This window comes from Asterias amurensis, chromosome 6 (assembly GCF_032118995.1).
Source record: "Asterias amurensis chromosome 6, ASM3211899v1".
Taxonomy (NCBI): domain Eukaryota; kingdom Metazoa; phylum Echinodermata; class Asteroidea; order Forcipulatida; family Asteriidae; genus Asterias; species Asterias amurensis.
In genome coordinates this window covers 7,076,637-7,097,365 of record NC_092653.1, presented here as the reverse complement: position 1 = coordinate 7,097,365, position 20,729 = coordinate 7,076,637, and the positions used below count along the sequence as shown (strand labels likewise).

The 20,729-nt window shown below is 37.7% G+C and overlaps 2 protein-coding genes across 2 annotated transcripts in view; both read left to right on the top strand.

Moving 5' to 3' along the window:
- Positions 1-566: 566 nt before the first annotated feature.
- Positions 567-6,817, top strand: LOC139938831 (C-signal-like). Its single transcript, XM_071934471.1, has 5 exons — positions 567-913; positions 2,475-2,526; positions 2,943-3,130; positions 4,039-4,194; positions 5,126-6,817. Exons 1-5 carry the CDS (start codon positions 788-790, stop codon positions 5,348-5,350), a joined length of 747 nt encoding a protein of 248 aa, XP_071790572.1. The 5' UTR covers positions 567-787; the 3' UTR covers positions 5,351-6,817.
- Positions 6,818-7,026: 209 nt separating this feature from the next.
- Positions 7,027-20,729, top strand: part of LOC139938368 (zinc finger CCHC domain-containing protein 8-like) — a 69,333-nt gene continuing 55,630 nt past the window's right edge. Inside the window, exons 1-4 of the mRNA XM_071933836.1 lie at positions 7,027-7,197; positions 9,092-9,132; positions 9,701-9,775; positions 11,272-11,368. Of these exons, the coding sequence (XP_071789937.1) occupies positions 7,033-7,197; positions 9,092-9,132; positions 9,701-9,775; positions 11,272-11,368 (378 nt within the window). The 5' untranslated portion in view covers positions 7,027-7,032. The remainder of the gene's footprint in view (positions 7,198-9,091; positions 9,133-9,700; positions 9,776-11,271; positions 11,369-20,729) is intronic.

Genomic DNA, 20,729 nt, shown 5'->3' with positions numbered 1-20,729 from the left:
AAATGGCCTGAAAAAATCTATTAACACTTCAGCCTTTGTACTCGGAGAAATACTGCTTCCTACTTTCTTCAAGGCTAACTACATCATGCCTCCTCGTATTCATTCATTCAAACTTACATTTATTTTCATAATTCATGAAAACAGTAGAAACAATTTTTTTTTAAAGGAACAACCTGATAGAAAAAGCTATCTAATGAGGCAGAGAAAAACTGAGAGTTTATTCATCAGTTACGTCAAAAATGTCAGTTCTTTTTCACCCGAAGACAGGCAAGATATTCTCCCTAATGTAGTCTGATTACCAGTTTTACGCCTTGGAACAATTTGAAAAAATCATCATGTGTATATGTAGGTCAGTCAGAGACTACTCCATGAAATCCTACCTTTTTTCCCCCAAGGACTAAACATATGCCTTTTTATAAGAGTTTATTTATCAGTTATGTCAAAATGTCAGGGCGTAGTACATCGCTATGCGTCATCACTGGAGGGCCTTGACTTGAGAAAAGTAGTAACAGAAAATAAAAAGACATAAACTACTACATCAAGTTAAAACTTTCTTTGAAGGCGTTCGGAAATTGATGTCAAATTGGTTCACGGCCGGGGCCGACACACGAACCCTGACGCCGTGACAACGCATCGTTCCTCGGTAATGACACTCAAGACGAAGGCCTAATAGACAGTCCAAGTTCAACTCGAAGATAAGTTCAACTCAAAGGTACTTGGTTATACTCGGTGAGCCGACAAGTTTGTTAGACTTTCTTTGCATTTGGGGGTTGATATTAAAAGCCCGATGCATTCTGTGCTTGTGACCGGAGCAAATCGGGGGGTTGGACTGGAATTCGTGCGGCAGTTGCTCCGGTTGCGGGAGCCGCCGAAACACGTGTTCGCCGGATGCAGGACGCCTGAAGATGCTATGGTAAGCATAACAAAGTAGAAGAATTACATATTCATCGTTAAGTTTGCATAATTTGGTAAAGAACATTGTTCGCATTTTGCGCATACATCGATGTGAGGTCTATTTGTAAGACAGCTGCTCTAGACTTGTCAAAAGGTATTGGGTTCGAATCCCACCAAAGTTAATGTCTGTGGGTAATTTTTAACACGGACTCATACTGAGTTATCACTATTTGATATCGGTGTGTGGGTAAAACTCCAAATAATAATGAACGGGGCAAATCACTGTGCAAAGTGTTTGTTTGAAAATGAATGTCACTTACAATGCTATGCAAAAGTCAAAAAATGTCTACTTTATTATTTTCCCTTTTCTTCAAAATGTATACATATACTTGGGTGTGGCGGTGTGGCGTGATTTTCGCCACATGTTTGCATGGACATTGTGTTACTTCTCTCAAATTTGGAACCAATTTTAGGTCAATTTATTATTTTAAATTAACAAAATTAAAGGCAGTGGACACTATTGGTAATTACTCAAAATAGTTGTTAGCATAAAACCTTTCTTGGTAACGAGTAATGGGGAGAGATTGATAGTATAAAACATTGTGAGAAACGGATCCCTCTGAAGTAGCGTAGTTTTCGAGAAAGAAGTAATTTTCCTCGAATTTGATTTCGAGACCTCAGGTAGAATTTGAGGTCTCGAAATCAAGCATCTGAAAGCACACAACTTCAGGTGACAAGACTAGTGTTTTGTCTCGCAACTCCGACGCCCAATTGAGCTCAATTTTTCACAGGTTTGTTATTTTATGCATAATGTTGAGATACACCAAGTGAGAAGACTGGTCTTTGACAATTACCAATAGTGTTCAGTGAAGAAAAAAACTCTGCCCAAGATGCATACTCTTTCATAATAGACTTTTGCACTTGTGTTATTTTGGGGTTTACCATAAAGCATGTCAGTTAATGCGCTGAATTATTGTTTTAAACGCTACTTTTTCTCGCGAAGTTTGTTTCTTGAAAAGCACAGATTGGGGGAAATGTTTTGTTAATGACAGACTAAATCATATCTGTGTCCATTGGTTCAACTGCTTTGTTTGAATGATAATGAACGGTAAAGCGTGGTTTTAAAAGCTATTTTGGTTCAGTTGCTTTCTATGACTGGAAGTAACCTTCACTGTGTGTACAACCGTGTACATCGACCTTTCAAAACATCCATTGGGAATGTCACTAGCCGGAAGGGTAGGGCTGAGTCAGTGCATGACAAGCATTATGGCACCTAACTCAATAAACACCCCCTGCGTTCATCCAACCTTCTGCCACGTTTACCTTTGTGCATCATGTAAATCGTGTAATATAATCTTTTTCTCGTTTTTGGCTAAGTGTACAGCCCCACCCTTCTTATTTCGTGTATCCATTGTTTTCTGGGAGTTTCGGGACTGGAAAGATTTTAGGGGGCAGGCCTACTTCTGCACAAAGAAAAATATTGTGTTAATGGTGACATTTGGGGTATATAGGCAACCCTCTTTCTCAATCGTTGGAATAGGCCTATTGTGATTTTAATTTGTATCACTCTCTTTCCACAGGAATTGCAACGAATGGCGAAGGATAACCAAACGTTACTGATCGTCAAATTAGGTAAATTGAAAACAAAATGGATGATTTTGGTCAGTTCAATAAGTTCACGTTATTTGATGCAAAGAGCGCCACCTCTCGGTTTTATGCTTTGTTGTATTACAGCCTCTTGATTGGTCAAAATATATAACACAGGTGCGCTCCCTGCTTGTGTAACGTGAATGTGATTGGCTAAAAGTTCATGTACAAAGGAAGGCTCGATCTTAGCTCTGACAATAAAAAACAAAATGCCTTTGACGGAACTGTCTTCCTGGTAACAACAAAATCTCAAAGAACAAAATCATGCAAATAAAGACTTACGACAACAAAAAAGTGTAAATAAGAAATATAGTTGATTTGCCACCTTTTTGGTCCCCACGACTCTAACAACGAGTTGATCAACCAATTACTGATAAATGACTTTTTATCTGTCCTAAAAGATGTTTCTGACGAGACGACCTTTGCAGAGTCTGTCGAGATGGTCGACAAAGCCGTGGGTGAGAAGGGACTTGCAGTTCTCATAAACAATGCCGGCATTTTACGCCTCGGTGGGACCGAGACGACTACATTAGCTGACATGGAGGAGAGCTATAAAGTGAATGTCATGGGACCTCTGGCTGTCACACAGGTAATGAAACCGGAAGCAATTTTTTGAGTAAGATGTTAGATTTGAATACAAACTAATGTAGTATGACACGTTTAGACCGCTTCATTTGAATTCCTTATGCTATATAGAGACGGTTGCTGTTATTGGTTCGGAGCAAACTTTTGCATAGCATTCTCCATAACGATTTCTCTTTGCATTGATACCATAATTTATAATTGTGTACGTGTGTGTTCGCCGTCTCTTATGGGAAGGTAAATAATGTTTGGTAGTTACTAAAAACAAATATTAACTTAAAACTGACTTGGTAACGAGCATTGGAGAGCTGTTATTAGTATAAAACATTAAGAGAAACGGCTCCCTCTGAAGTAGCATAGATTTTGAGAAAGATGTAATTTCTCACTAAAATAATAATAAGACTTCTAGCTAGAAGTTTTTTATTTCTATCTGAAAGCACACAAATTCGTCCAACAAGAGTGTTTTTTCTCTCATCAGTCTCGCAACTTCGATGACCAATTTAGCACAAATTTTAATACGGAAACTACAATACGCAAAAGCTAATGCCCCGAATCATGTGAAATGCAACTGTCTTTAAAGTCTGAGAAATTCACATTTAAGTTGTAACTTGTAAGAAAATACTCAATTCTAACACGTAAATGGCTTATTTATACAAGCAACGGTAATTTTTGAGTAGCAACTGATACATTTTAGTAATAATCGAAGTCTTATATATAGCGCAGGTATCCGCCAACATGCATGCGCTCATGGCGCTTGCTAAAATCTGCACTCTAGTCAACTGAGCTCCATTACAGTCACTGCTCGTGATCTCTAAACAATTATACAGTATAAAATGCTCTGTTTTGTGAGCGTTTTGCTCTGCTGTAAAAAACAAAATTCACTTCAACTGATGATTCTTTCTCCCTTCCACCCAGGCCTTTCTTCCTCTCCTGAAACGAGCAGCTGCAAAATCTGAGATCAACTCACACCATCTGAGCATCCATCGAGCTGCCATCATTAATATTACATCGGCACTCGGCTCATTGCAGCTATGTACATCCAGTAAATATATCCCATACAGAACAACCAAGGTATGAGTGGACAATGAATTAAACAAACTTCTGGGCCCAATTTCATAGAGTTTTCAAGCACAAAAATTTGCTTAGCATGAAATTTCTTCCTCCATAAAAAACAGGATTACCAACCAGATTTTCATGTGTTGCATATTGCTTGTTACTGGTATTCAGCTGTTGTTAGCTTATCCTGAAAATCACATGAAAATTTGGTTGGTAGTCCTGTTTTTATCAAGGAACAAATTTCATGTTTAGCAAATTTTTGTGCTTAGCAGCTCTATGAAATTGGGCCCTGGTCTTGTCGGCCTAAACAAATATGTTTTCCAAACAAATTTCAGCAAAAAACTTACTGCTGGGTTTTACGAAATTGAATGAGTCTTTGCGGCCTATTAATTTTGACTGTCGCTTTCAAACGAAATGGATTGAGCCAGTGGTAAAATGAATTGATTTTGTTTAAATGGCCGGTACCGCATGCAATTATGCCTCTATGCAATACTATCCGCAGGACATTATTGCATATGCAATAATGTCCGCCGTACGGTTTGGCATATGCAATTGTGTACGCCCGGACGCTGCTGCATAATGCAAGTGTGTCCGCCCGGACACATTTGCATATGCAGTTGTGTCCGCCCCCATGCAAAACCGTCCTTGCAGTAAATTAAACGCCCTTGGTCGACGGAAAACGCTCGCCATTTTTTTACAAGCTAAGTGCATGTCATGAATGACATGGGAAATGTTCGGCCGTTGGGTATTCGCTACAATCATAAAATACGCGAATATTCGTGCTGCATATTTGAGATGTCTATAGGGTCATCCCATAGACTACATCTTCTTACATTTTGCTTCTTATTTTCTTTTAATGTCGTTTTTAAGGGGATTTCTACAGAGGGCTACTCCGTCTTCTTACATTATTTTCTTCTGTTTCCTTTTCTTTTCCCTTTAATTATAGGCTGCACTTCACATGCTGACCCAGTGCATGACCTTTGACCTGTCACCTGCCGGTATCCTCGTAGTAGCTCTGCACACAGGATGGGTACGGACCGACATGGGAGGCAAGACTGCCATCCTCTCGCCTAAAGAGAGCATCAGTGGGATGCTGAACGTGATGAGATACCTTACGGAGATAAACGCTGGTCAAGCACTCACATGGGAAGGGAGGATATTACCGTGGTAGTGCCGTCAGACTGTTGCCATAAATACAGGCTAACACGCAAACAAAACCAGAAGGGGGGATGATCTGTACACGAAACAATTAAAGAAGGACTGTTTCACTCCCAACTGTAGAATGGAATCTAGCCTGTTAACTCATAAGTCATGTTTCGCGGACTAAAATTGTTTTCCCCCATAGTTCGCCCTCCGCATCCCACAACACTTTTCATATAATGACCCGGCAAAACTTAGCTTCGCTAATTCGTTTATTTTGTTTATGTATATACGCCGAATGTATCAGTGTCTACTCTGTATCAGTTTATAACTAGTCGGTTATGCACCTGTGTTTACTGATGTCCTTTTACCATAGGTCTGTATATTTAACGTTTGTATATTGTGAGGTATCCGTAGGTCTTCGTTGTAACAAAAACCAAAGAGAGCATCAGTGGGATGCTGAACGTGATGAGATACCTTACGGAGATAAACGCCGATCAAGCACCCATGTGCAAGGGAGGACATTTCCATGGTAGTGCCATCAGACTGTATATAATTATTGCTCTCTGTATATTTTTTTGTCATCGACTATTTCCATGATGGGACCAAACAAAACACAATATTGTGATCCGCGACAATGTGAGAAAATACATCAATCAAGACTTTGGGGAAAAACACCTGTTAATATGTTTGTAATTTGTAAAAAATAAAAATAAAAAAAAATAAAAAGAATAGGTGTACAAAATATATAGGCCCTATAGGTCAGGTAAGACGCGCGAAATTAATTGTTCAGCAATGTGTTATAGGCCCTAAAGCAATAGAAATGTAAACAAAGATAAGATTTTAAAGTTATTAATAAAGGTTTTATGTTTTATGAATTAACATTTACAGCATTGTTTTTTGAAAGGATAAGTTTTTATTTTCTCGTTTCCTTAAAGGCACTGTACACTATTAGTAATTGTCAAAGACCAGTCTTCTCACTTGGTATATCTCAACCTATGCATAAAATAACAAACCTGTGAAAATTTGAGCTCAATTGGTCGTCGGAGTTGCGAGATAATAATGAAAGAAAGAAAAACACCCTTGTCACACGAAGTTGTGTGCTTTCAGATGCTTGATTTCGAGGATCTCAAATTCTACCTGAGGTCTCGAAATTAAATTCGTGGAAAATAACTTCTTCCTTTAAAACTCACATCACTTCAGAGGGAGCTGTTTCTCACAATGTTTTATACTATCAACCTCTCCCAATTACTCGTTACCAAGTAAGGTTTTATACAAATAATTATTTTGAGTAATTACCAATAGTGTCTACTGCCTTTAAACAAGATAAAGATAAACCCAAGAAACCAATATGGTGTTGTTTTTGTAAGTAAGAAAAAGTTGTTCTTGTCGGGTTTGCGGCAAAACCATTAAATAAGCGTGTGTTTACTCTTGATGCATGCACATTGATAAAACAAAATTAAAATCAAAGTTCAAAATTAATTCCACCATAATTTAATGTGACTGATTTTGATAAATTAAAGTTTATTTTAGTATGACTTTCTTTAAACCTATCAATAAACACAAATATGTCTCTACTTATTTGTTTGTCCTCCTATTTTATACTCCGGTTTATAAATGCTGGCATTTGCTAAATAAAACAGTCGTCGTGCATTTTGCTCCATGGAATAGTCGTCGCGCACATGCTGCCGCGTCGATTTAATTTTTAACAACATGGCGGAGCAAGAAATGGAGACTGACGTGTTCGGCAATGCATCTCTATTTGATGAGTTTTTCGAAGAACCGGTGTCGAAACAAGAAGTTGAGCAGAGCGAAGGGCAGGAGGATGAAACATCCTGTCAGATGAAAGAGAAAATTGAGGAACTTCAACGAGAAAATATCCTTTTGTTCTGGTGTGTAGAGCGGAGCATTGAGAGAATTGTCGGTCCAGTAACCGGACAGGGACTCGTTTGTTTCAAAAAAATCTATAATTATTAATACACATCCACATATTAATTATTATCCATCACCATATGTATAATTGGTGTTATTTTCAGGTCCTTCCTTCAATATTATTATTAATTACACACCAAAATTAAAAAAGGACATGGTTGGTCCAATGTCTAAAATATCAAATTAAAAAAAATGATGAGGGGGAATTCCCCATGGCATCATGCCCACATTGAGCAATATTGGGAACATTTTCCATATGGCGCCACCACTTTTTCATTCGATATGAAATAATGTTGTATCTAATTTACCTCAATGAGATATCCCTTTTTGTAAAAATGAGTGAAAAAATGGTGGCGCCATAAGGAAAGTTATCCCAATATTGGCACAACACAGGCAGATGGTGCGAGGGTATACCTAGAAGTATGAGGTTCACAGAGATGCCAAGTCCAGAGGCCAGCTATGCGTGAGATTTTTCAAAGCTCACGCCTAATGCGTGAGACTTGGTAGGTCTGGGTTCATTCGCTATTGTCTCCACTATTTAATAGGGTCATGTACAAAATCCTATTTAGAAACTTTCGGTTCTATGTGATCATGGTAGTACTCTCACTCATTGAATCGTTGACAATAATTGAGCTCGGTGTGGTTAAAAAAAAACACTCTTCGAATATCAGGTTCGTGGAGACGATTAGCCGAATAAACCTAAATAGTCAACTCCTAGTAGTGCTGGGCGAATAGTGAAATTTTGTTATTCGGATACCGCTGGCCAACTATCCGAAATTAACCGGATATTCGAATAGTTTTTTCGCCGCTAGAGGGCGCTATTAAAAAAAAAAAAAAGGTTTTTTTTTTTTTTTCGCTAGAGGGCGCTGTTCGTTTGTGAATGAGATCTTCTGGGCGGATTGATATTAGTTTTAGACAGTGTCACTTGGTTCATTCATAAAAATGACCGGATCTAATTTAAAGATGGCGATTTGCTTTTTCTTTTGATCGTGGATGACCCTACGTGAAGGAAAACTTTTGTAATCTTTGAACAAATTACGTCAGAAATGTCATTGTTTTAACTCTTCACGGAGGTGAGCATAGTTAAATACTTAATTTATGCTGTTTTATGCTGTCTTAATAGAAGTTTCATTAGGATTCAGACAAAACATTCATGTCAGTTGTCGCCCGACGTCCGCGGATATTCGGATATTAAAGAATATCCGGTTACTTGGTTGTAATTACAGAACTATCCGGTTTATAAATCGCTATTTGCGCCCTATGCGGATATCCGGTTAAGAAAAAAAAGGCATTCGCGGTTACGGATAGGAAAACCTATTCGCCATTAACCGGATATTCGAATAATTCGCCCAGGCCTAACTCCTAGAACTATGATGGTCAGTCTGTTATCAAAGCGGAACCAACCTCATAAAGTTCTAGGAGTAGAGCAAAGGCATATTATTGAGGCTAAAACTGCAGGGATAGGCAATTTTAAACTTTCAGTATCTGAATTCCAGACATTTATGGTCTGCGCCATGGTGACAGTCTGATCAGTGATTAGTGAACAAAGACCTCCTCTCTTTTCTTCTGGTACAAAGAAGTTAAGTTCATTGAACTACTTCTTGAGAATACAAAGTAACGATGACAATGTAGGTGTGGAACCAGACTAACATTTGTCATCGTAAAATTGTTCAGTCCCTAACACATGTTCACTGCCATTCCAGCTTTATATTGTTAAAAAACGAAGCTATTGCTGGCAAAATATCCACTGCCTAGTTTATCTGTAGATTTTCAAATTAACTACTTATTTCAAAGTTTCGGATCTGATGAAATGTTTGTTCTTGACTGAAGATATTTACATGAAGAGCTAAGACGACAAGTTCGCATGCTCATCCAACCAGGGTAAGTGCATCTTAAACCCAAGTCACCGTGGTCAAGTGGTTAGAATGCAGGACTTGCAATCACTAGGATGTGGGTTCAAATCCTACCAAGCTAACCGTGGTCTAGTGGTTAGAATGCTGGACTTGCAATCACAAGGTTGTGGGTTAAAATCCTACCAAACTTACCGTGGTCAAGTGGTTAGAATGCAGGACTTGCAATCACAAGGATGTGGGTTTAAATCCTACCAAGCTAACTGTGGTCAAGTGGTTAGAATGCAGGACTTGCAACCACAAGGTTGTGGGTTCAAATCCTACCGAGCTCACCGCTGATTTCACAATGACTAGAATAAGTATTATCGTCTAGTTACTGAATCACAATTGCTTGATTCAACCCCAGTTTTTCTTTCTTGTTTTCAACTTTTGTATGATTTATTTCTTTTTTCTCCTTTTTGTAAATTTTTATATATTTTTATCCTCTTGTTACTGTGTATGTATTTTTGTCACGCTCTTGTTGTATTTTATTAAATTAAATTTGAATCATTATTAATTATTAAATTTAATGAAATGAATGTTGTTTTTTTGTATTACAGGTGTCTTGAGAGTTGTACAACTGAGAGTGCTGGTCCAGTAGCACAGGTTCTTTACTTCAATCATGATGCTGTCTGGTGAGTTTAATCATTTGCCTGCATAGCCGCTGATTTCACCTAACTCTTTCCAATTTAGGATTAATCTAAGGAGTAATGACAAGTTCAGTTTCGTATCCATAGACGTTAGGATGCATTGAGTTACTCGTCCTAACTCGAGATGGGATTAATCCTAGAGTTTCGTGAAATCGGCTGCTGGGAACTTGTTTTCCCCCTTTAAATGGAGGGAGGGGGTAGAGTTTGTGAAAACTTAAAATTGTATGTGGGCTAGTAAAAAAATCTGCATTTGATCGAAATTTTTTGATGACTTGTCTTGCCAGCAATTTGCAAAAAAAGGTAAGGGTAACCCCATGGTTTAAAGCCCTTATACACTTTCGGTACAGATTTACAAATAATTTACAGGGTTTACAGAAGGTAATGGTGAAAGACTTCTCTTGAAATATTATTCCATGAAATGCCTTACTCCATGAAATACTTCACTTTTTGAGAAAACATTAAAACAATATCAATTCTCGATAGCGAGAATTACGGATTTATTTTAAACACATGTCATGACACGGCGAAACGTGCGGAAACAAGAGTGGGTTTTCCCGTTATTTTCTCCCGACTCCGATGACCGATTGAGCCTAAATTTTCACAGGTTTGTTGTTTTATATATAAGTTGTAATACACAAAGTGTTGGACTTGGACAATACTGTTTACCAAAAGTGTATAATGGCTTTAACAGAAACCATGTTTCCAATTGCGGTAGTTTGTAAAATGCAAGGCCATATCCAAATATTGTGGCACTCTGCTCTAATGATGGTACTTTTGTTCAAAACACCTGGCTGTCAGACAAACATTCCACTACTGTAGCAATCACGCCACCATTTACACGCAAGACTAAACATAAAACTTGGACACGTACGTGCGCATATATTAGTGACATGTATGTTTGTCTGAGATCCGGATACTGACCTTTTTTTAGCATTGGTGTAGAGTGCTATTGGCAGCTCCGACTATGACTTGCTAAGAATATTGCTTAGGACATCCTATACTTCAACGCATGAGGATGCGGTGTGTAGCCTCAGCCGTCCATTTTGGACACGGCCAAAAATGTTAAAATGTTGTGAAATGAACAATGTCAACTTTCTCAAAGGCACTGGACACCTTTAGTAATTGTCAAAGACCAGTCTTCTCACTTGGTGTATCTCAACTTATGCATACAAAAAATAAAAATGTGAAAATTTAGGCTCGATTGGTCTTTGCAAGAGAATAATGGAAGAAAAAACACCCTTGTTGCACAAAGTGTGTGCTTTCAGATGCTTGAATTTTTCAAACATTTTAGTGAGAAATTACTTCTTTCTCAAAGACTACGTTACTACAGAGGGAGCCGTTTTTCACAATGTTTTATACTATCAACAGCTCTCCATGCTTGTTACCAAGTAAGGTTCTATGCTAACAATTTTTTTGAGTTATTACCAGTAGTGTTCAATGCCTTCAAACCATGCTGTGAATTTATGATTTTTCTTTGATAGTATACATCGACAAAAATTTGAAGATTTCTTTGAGGAGCTGTCATCTTTGAAAGATGAAGATTTGGTGATCTCGGAGCAAGCAAGGCCAAAACCTCAGGTATGTGGACTGGACACTTATATTAAGTATTTATCTTTTCCCAGTTTCAATCTGAGCTGTGGTTCCAACTCTGTTGATCTTGCAGAAGATGCTGACAGCTGCGTGTGTTTGAGGCATTGCAGGTTGAGGTTTCAGTGTATATATTTGGTTTGCGCTATTACCATATGTATATTGTACTTGCTGGGTAGATAAATGTTCTTTTGAAAAACTAAGGGAGACTTCTCAGTTCTGAAAAGAACTTTCCTGTTTATTAACTTTCGCTTTGTGGATCTAGGGGACTTCAGTGTTATTCTTAAAAACAAAATTTCAGAGGACATTAACCCGACTACTGTGGGTAACATTTGCCAGCGAGATAAACAACCTTTTTGAAAACATTCAGCTACAGTACACGGCAGCAACGCAGGTTGTGTTTGATGGCACAACTGTGCCCTGCCGTCGATTTCACAAAGAGTTAGGATTCGTCTTATCTCGAGTTAGGACGAGTAACTCGTCTTAACTTGGGATTAATCTTAAGGTCTGCATGCTACAGTGCAGGGTTGGGACTCGTCCTAAGTCCTAAGATTAGTCTTAAGTTAGGAAGAGTTTTGTGAAATCAACGGCTGGTCTAACATTGTACATGTGTTTAACGTAATGCACACTAGGATAGTTTGTCTACCATTCAGACGTGTCGTGGCTGAGCGGTCTAGTTCTGGCTCTGGTGATGTCAGCAGCAGAGTGTGGGTTTCATTCCTGATCATGATACTTCTTGGAGATTGACACTACTGTAGCTCTATTAAACTAGCTTTGGTGTAATGAGGTCTGTTCAGTGAGAAAACAGTCAAAATCCGATTGAATATTTTGATGGACTGTTTTGAGCAGAAGAGAGCATATCCAAGGCAGTTTGGAAAATTCATTTCTTCACCGTTGAAATTGTTAGTTCAGTTAAGTTGTGAGATTCAGAACAGTTTCCTGATATGCCAAACAGAGAAGAGGAAGTTTTCAAACGAGATATTAGAAAAGTTGGCCTCTGAATTTTTTTGATGTTTGCTTGTCTGATATGTGTTCTCCTATTAAAGGCAGTGGACACTATTGGTAATGACTCAAAGTAATTATTAGCATAAAACCTTTCCGTTATAGTATATAATATTGTGAGGAACGGCTCCCTCTGAAGTAACGCAGTTTTCAAGAAAGAAGTAACTTTCCAAGAATTGATTTCGAGACCTCAGATCTAGAATTTGAGGTCTGGAAATCAAGCAGTTGAAAGCACACAACTTCGTGTGACAAGGTTTTTTTTTTTCTTCTTTCATTATTATCTCGCAACTTTGACGACCGATTGAGCTCAAAATTTCACAGGTTTGTTATTTTATGCATGTTGAGATGCACCAACTGTGAAGGCTAGTCTTTGACAATTGCCAATAGTGTCCAGTGTCTTTAAAGCACTGTTTTGGGGAAGTTCTGTTTGAAAGAAAATCCATATGCAATTTGGATACATTGATGAACATTGCTTATTGCTTTTAATGCATTTGTTACAATACTTGTACACAACTTTTACAACGAATACTAAGTATGAACAATAGGTGAACATCTGTAAAGTTCTTTCGCTCCAGACGCAGCATATTTGCTTTACTTTTTTGCGGATATGCTGTGGCATACAAATTGTTTTTCAAGTTGACGAAGTGCTCTGTTGGTTGTTCCTGGGTCCTTATACAGTGACATGTAATGAAGCTTTTTTAGCTTGGGCAGTTTTGACGAAAATAAAAATCAGAAAATTTGTCTGACTCTGACTAAGACTGCTGTCGAGTCATATTTCAAAACTCTGTAGTTTTTTAAAGATAACAATAGTTTAACAAATATTGCGGGGCCCATTGTATTGCATCTACGTATGGCCATACAATAGCATATGGCCCAGACCATAGAATTTGTTTTCTCTGTCTTTGTCTACAATACATTTAGCAAATTAAAAAAAATTGTAAATATGCAGCATCAATCTAAATTTAATATTGAACTCTTAAGGCACATGATTGGTAGTGCTCGGCACAATTGGTATTTCAGAATATTGACTAGAACTAAGTTCACATAAAAACTTGACTCAAGTAAGGAGCCCATTTAGGGCCCAATTTCATAAAGCATGTAAGCACAAAAACCTGCTACGCACAGGAAAGTATTGTTTAACAGAAACAGGATACCAGCCAATATTCCATTAAGTTTACATTGTCGTGACTGGTTCCCCACTCAATTTTTGCTTAGTGAAAACATTTTGTCAAGCAGTATTTTCTGCTTAAGCGCTTTATGAAATTGGACCCAGAATAGTCAATGTTAAAAGAATTACTTTTTTTACCCAATTAGCGCTACCCACCCCAAATTTGGTTTTAAAATGTTACATGACTTCATGGTTTAATCAATACATTGAAGAACAAAGTTATGCATCAAATTAACCAGATATTGTAGATCAAAGGTCTTCAACATTTGTAGATTTTAAAGGCTTTTCTCAGCTCAAACAAACAACTTTCATTTTGTTATATCAGGAATTTGATTGACAATCTTGGCCAGCTGGGTACTTTGTCTTCTTTTTATTTTTTATTTTATAACATTAATTTTTTGAATAAAAACTGAATTTTGATTTTCAGTTATTTTGTTTTGACCTGCCAACCACGAGTTCAAAATTTGTTTTATGTTTTAACACTGACGATTCTGAAGGGTCCCTATATCAAGATCAGTACTGCTTTGGTAAACTTAAGATATTTTTTTACAAAACTATTTCTGTATTCATCTACAACACATCATTAATTTAAAAGCACCATACATTATGTACCACACAGCAACAAATTCATACTCAAGCAACCTGTATACACTTAAGCAAATTACACATTTCAGTAAAAAATTTGGCGATACATTGTTCTGTCATTTTACAGCATGGTCTGCACTAAATAACTAGGTGTGTTTTGGCGACAATGATTTCTGATGTAAAGTTCACTGACGGAAATAATTTCAGAGAGTAAGTGCAAGCGGGTCGATAACTAGAAACAGTTCATGTTCTTAAATTACACAGCCCTAATTTTATTTTCAAGTAATGGAACTCCGTCTTTGTGTAATTTTATCAATATTATTTAATTGTGATGCTTCAAAGTATTTTATTTTTAAAAGAATTCCATTGACATTTTCGATTAGTTTTTAAGGTCCAGCTTGGTTGCATTGCAATTTAACCGAACACGTGAAACAATTTTGAACCAATGATGACCAAAGCTCAAACATGTTTCTGGGGTTGCCAAAACATACGACTTCATCACAGTGTGCGAATGGCAATGTGTTGGTGCACAGGCATGATGGTTTTAGCGGTCACGGGGTCACGGGGTGATACATTTTGGCGCTATTTCAGGGCTCAAAATTAATTGAATCGAATTGAATATCAAAGTCTCATATAGCACACGTATCTACCAAACGAGGCGCTGAGTATATATACAAACTTTCAAAAAGATAGGTTATTGAAGTGATGAATTCTGAGACCCAATTATGTAGCACCTTACAAGGGTTTACAAGGTGCTACGGGGCATTTAGCAGCCACAGCCAGGAACATCGGGGCAAACCCCTTCTCTTTTTGATAAGCGCACTGGGTTCTTTTACATGCGTTACACAACACATGGGACCGACTGCTTTACATCCCGTCCGAAGGACGTAGCAATGGTTAAGTGTCTTTCTTAAGGACACAAGTGTCACGGCTGGGGATTCGAACCCAAACTCTGCTGATCAGAAACACCAGAGTTTGAATTCAGTGCTCTTAACCACTCGGCCATGACACTTCCAAATAAACACCAGTCCATAGGCCCGAGGCCAGTGATTTTAGCTTGGGGCCAGTAAACTCATGACCGGACAAGCCCGCTGGTCTTGTGTTTTTCAATTGAGTTATAAAGGGCTACCTCATTGTGTGATATCTTTGTGAAATAAATAATTCGTCGCTCGTAACACAAACTGACCTAACTGACTCAAATCACACATTTTTGAAAATATTTTTTGAAACAAATGATTGGCATACTCAATTATCAGCAAGTTTCAGTGCCTAATACGCAATAGTTTCGTAATTACACTAGTTAATAAAAAACAACGAATCACTGGACTTGCCATTTTGTCACACCACTTTACCAATAATTTTACTGTGCGGTACAGTGCGTGCAGTGATGGCGCGCGTGAGAATTTTGGGTACCACGAAGTGACCTAACTGGGGAGCGTAGCATTTTCATAGGTCTCTATTACGCATTGATTTTACACAGCATGCTGCTGGCAAAACTCAAATTTTCATTTTCACAAAGTGAAAATAAATTCTGGTCCAGTAAAAACTTTGAGCTACAAGCCCTTCAGTCTTTAGGAAATTTTTTCCCCAAATTCGAACCCTGTACTATGATTTATTTATGAAGTGTCAGTTAGTAATGTGTAAGTGCAGTGTGCAATGTGCGTGCGAATGTGGGATTGTGCAATGTGCGTGCGAATGTGGGATTGTGCAATGTGTAATTTATATTTCATAGGAAAAGCTACTTATGGTCAATATCTCCCTCATCTTGCTCAACAAGCTCCGCATTTAGAGAATAAGGTTAGCTTCTTAGGAACAAGTATTCTGTGAGCAGTACACAGATATCATTGCAGGGCTGTATGCTTCGGTTTTGAAAGGGTAAGGGCACCAAGGCATTTTCGTCTTGGTAAAGGGCACCCTATGATGAAATTGCTAATTTGTACTGGAGCATTTCAAGGGCACTAAGGCAATGACCAAGGGACACGGAGGCAATTGCCTTTGTTGCCTCCGTGAAGTATCAGGCCTGTCATGGCATTACGTCATACCAAATCATGAACACCTTAAAATGCTTTTCTATTGAGTCATTGCACAAGCGTTATCTGAAGATCTCCACACGTCGCTATGCTAACTCCAAGTTCATTATGGATGTCTCATATTATGTCATGGTTGTCTCATACCAAATCATAAACACCTTAAAATTGTTTCCTGTAGTGTCATTGCGTTTGTATTATCTGAAAAGATCTCCACATTTTGCTGTGCCAACTCCAATTTCACTATAAAATTCTCATGGGTGTCTCATACCAAACCATAAACACTTTTAAAATTCTTTCCTATTGTGTCATTGCGTTTATATTATCTGAAAAGATCTCCACATGTCGCTGTGCCAACTCCAAGTTCACTATGGATGTCTCATATTAAGTCATGGATGTCTCATAAACATAAACACCTTGAAAATGCTTTCCTATAGTGTCATTGCGTAAGCAAAATCTGAAAAGAATTCCACTCTTCACTGTGCCAACTCCAAGTTCACTATGGACGTCTCAAGTTTGTCATGGATGTCTCATACGAAATCATAAACACCTTTACAATGCTTTCCTATAGTGTCATTGCACAAGCATTATCTGGAAAGGTCTCCACATTTCACTGTCAGCTCCAAGTTCACTCGTTAATCAAGTTTAGCCTTTGATCAGTTGAACATTTTTTTTTTTTGCTGGGCGGTAGAAAGAGGCTGGATTATGGTTAAGTCACAATTTTCTGCTTTGTAGATTGCTGACTCACATAATTAGCATGGGAATAACTGCCTCCATTTTTTTTTTTTTTTGACTCACAATCATGCTTTAAAGGAATAACTGTCTCCATTTCGTTTTTTGCAAAATTCCTTTCCGGTCGAGCTCAGCTGAGAAACCAAACTTTAAGTCCTGCTAATATCCTTGCAAAGATTCGATGCTCAAGTGTTTGTTTCAAATATGTACCATGCAGTTGTCATTGGTTTCAAATATATTTAATTTGCAACTTGAATCCTTGCACAATGATGATCTTCGATCTTGTTATCTGTAACAAAAAGAATAGAGAAAAAAAACGTAATTAAAGTTGTGTTAATTAGTTAGTGTCTTGTTTACCACTTCATGTTGGATGACGTGTGCACCTGACTTTTTTCTGAGCCGAACTGCAGTTGACGGTTCACTATGACTGGACAACCTCGGAGCGCCCTTTTTCCCCCCAAGTCGGACGACTACTTGTTTTATCTGTACAAAGAGGGACGCCAGGCATTGGAAAATGTACCTTATTTTGTAGCTTTTTGTGCCCTCAATCTTTGAATTTTGTTATTGAAGGGGCACAGCAATTTTCCTCTGATTTGGGGCACTTCTATGAGGAAAATGTAAACTTGTATTGGAACTTTGCAAAGGACACAACGGCAAAAGCAAAGGGCACCATGGCAATTGCTGTGGGTGCCGTGGGTTAATTTGAGTACATAAAAACTGGAGTACATGAAAATTGGAGTACATAACAATTTGGCGTAAAAGTATGGACAGGCTGCCACCATTGTTATCATTGTATTCGGCTCAATGAGGCTAGGCTAGTCTAAGCGCTTCGAGTTTCCAGCATACCACGGCAGATTATGACAAAATGTTGTCCTTAAGTCTGATAAATATCTTTCTGTTCTGTTGAGTATCAAAGCACATATTAACACATTTATAAGACAAATGTTAAAAACTTTTAGTACTTGTTCAACTCATTTTGATTCTGGTCTCGTAAAACAAATTCCTGGAAATTCTGGTCCAATACAAATTTTGAGCTTTAAGCCCTTCTTTCTTATGGATATTCAACCAAAATTCAGGTACTGGTTCAAATTTTATTGTGAGCCTTAAAGTGTTCAACTGAAGCTACAAAATAGATGTTTGATTTTTATAAGAAACTTTGAGTTGTTTGTCGTTGGATCATACATATTTCTGGAACTGGTAAATTGGTTTTTGTTACTTGGGTGTGATTATTTAAAGTATCAGCCAAGTTTAACTTGAAACTTAAAATGGATTCCATAATTACTGTAGGTACCTTTACTTTAAAGGCAGTGGACACTATTGGTAATTACTCAAAATATTTATTAGCATAAAAATTTTCTTGGTGACGAGTAATGCGGAGAGGTTGATGGTATAAAACATTGTGAGAAACGGCTCCCTCTGAAGTGCCATAGTTTTCAAGAAAGAAGTAATTTTCCACGAATTTGATTTCGAAGGTCTCGAAATCAACCATCTAAACGCACCATCTTCGTGTGACAAGGGTGTTTTGTTCTTTCATTATTATCTCGCAAGTTCGAAGACCAATTGAGCTCAAATTTTCACAGGTTTGTTTTTTATGCATGTTGAGATACACCAAGTGAGAGTACTGGTCTTTGACAATTACCAATAGTGTCCACTGCCTTTAAAATCATGATCTCACAAGACTGTTGACCTCAGAATGTGTAGCCCTTCATCTTGCACATTGAAAACATAATATGTGAACAGTAGTACTCCTTCCACATTGTTCTTTTGTATGTCACAATACAATCCTGATTCCCGTAAGCATCGCCAACTGGGAAGCCAGGAGCCCATCCTTCATAACCAACAGGACTTCCATCTATCCAAGTATAAACTCCTTCTACATCCAAATCATTGTAGCCAATCCATAGATCATTACCAGAATCAGCTACAAACTGATTCTCTTCCTCATCCAGTATGGATACAAGATGAGCTGGTCTGCCTCTCTCAGAGAGACTCTCGCAATGTTGCTCAGCAGCTTGGTAGTTTTTCTTCTCTATGACCAACAGATAACAGTTGTCTTTAAATGCCAACCATGAAGGTGGACAATATATTTGACCAGAGCATCTACAGTCAACCAGCACAGTTTGATTTAGTAAGACACAAATTATACACAGTAGAGACCAAAGTGACATGACTGGTGGTTGATGATAACTTCAATCTCTATGGTATTTTAGTCAAAGATATTTCTCTTGTTGATGGCTGCATCTGATGATGTCCTTTCGAGATTTATCGCTTTATGTTCTACTGAAAGTTATAAACTTTTGTTGTTGTGTTGCTGATTGTCAAGTCGAAGAGAAACAATGCATTCATGTAGCCAACCTATCAACAAAAACTTTTTTTTTTTTTTTTTTAATGATCACATCAACTGTTTGATAATCCACTGCCAGCGTTATGAAAGTCACCATTAGTGTTCCCAAAGCATCTTGATCTATATGTACCTGTCGCAGCCTGGAAATCTTTCACGCACCGACGAGCGTTACTCTCATTGGTTGTTGTGAGTACGTCAGGCCATACAAAGTAATAATTTCTTAAATGCTCATTTTTCAATGTGAGTTGTTGCTAGGGCAAATTGAATGCCAGCTAATTTTGTCAAGGGTAAGTCTATCGAGTGCAGCTTAACGCCTCACTGAAGCTGAAGGGTTTTAGTTGCTGTTTATAGCATTAATACCAGGTTTCTTACTTAGTACATCTCTGAGTTTCTCCAGATTCTAATGTAAATTAGTTCTTAGCTATTATGAAATAGCGTCTTTCCAACCTCTTTACTGACAGTGAACTTACAGAGTGTGCAGATTGTAACAGCACAAGCTGCATTTCATCAAGCTTAATGACTGGTATTATAAGGCAGGCTCGGTTTTATGCATGTTACAGGATTTGGGCAAATCTGTCCTATATAAGGTGATTGATTTTTATGGCATTTAATTAGTTTGATTCACACAGGTGCAACTCAAATAAAACACCTTTAGGCGATTCCATGGTCAGTCGCATTACACTTTTTAGTGTCATTTCTTGATCTTGGTGCTAGTAGTTCTATGCGAGATATTATTTCCACTAAGTTTATAGACTGATTTGTACTTGACACCCAAGGCTTTCAAGTGATGATTTTAAAAATGTTGTGGCCGTTGTACTCTGGATGTTATAGCTTTGTAAAAAGCGGTTAGTCGCATTACACAAAAAGGACATGGTAAAAAATACACTTGTCTCAATTCAAAAGTTTCCTCAAACTAAAAAACTTGCAAATGTTTTACTACATTTAGCACACATCTCTTATACATTAGTATCCAACAGGATACTTATAAATAGTCAGCAACTTGAACTTTTAGGTTTACGTGGCAAAACCATGGTTTAGTCGCATTACGGTTAGTCGCATTACAGTTTGTCCGGCCACTTAAGCCAAGCCCGATGGAGCCCAAACTGAGTTCTTGTTTGGCAAAATTGGGTTCATTCCTTATCAACAAACAAAATAAATTAATTTCACTTGTTTTTACAAAAATAATAACGCCTTTTCTCTTAAAAATCATAGAAACAAGGCTGAAATGTGTATTTTTAGAAAAGCAAACTAACATTTTTCGGAAATATTATTATTTCCCATTTTACTGACCACCTTCATTTTCAGAGTCGTGCATTCAACATAGAATGTTAAATATCTTGCCGAGTATGTAATTGAACAAAAATAAAATCGCAGATTTAAAGTGACTTACATACATGTAAACATGTCCCTGAAAAATCAAAGTTTGGGTTATTGTTTAAAAGTGGTCTGTGAATTTAAAATGGCCTTGTTGGTTATCACAGGTTCCTCAATGCA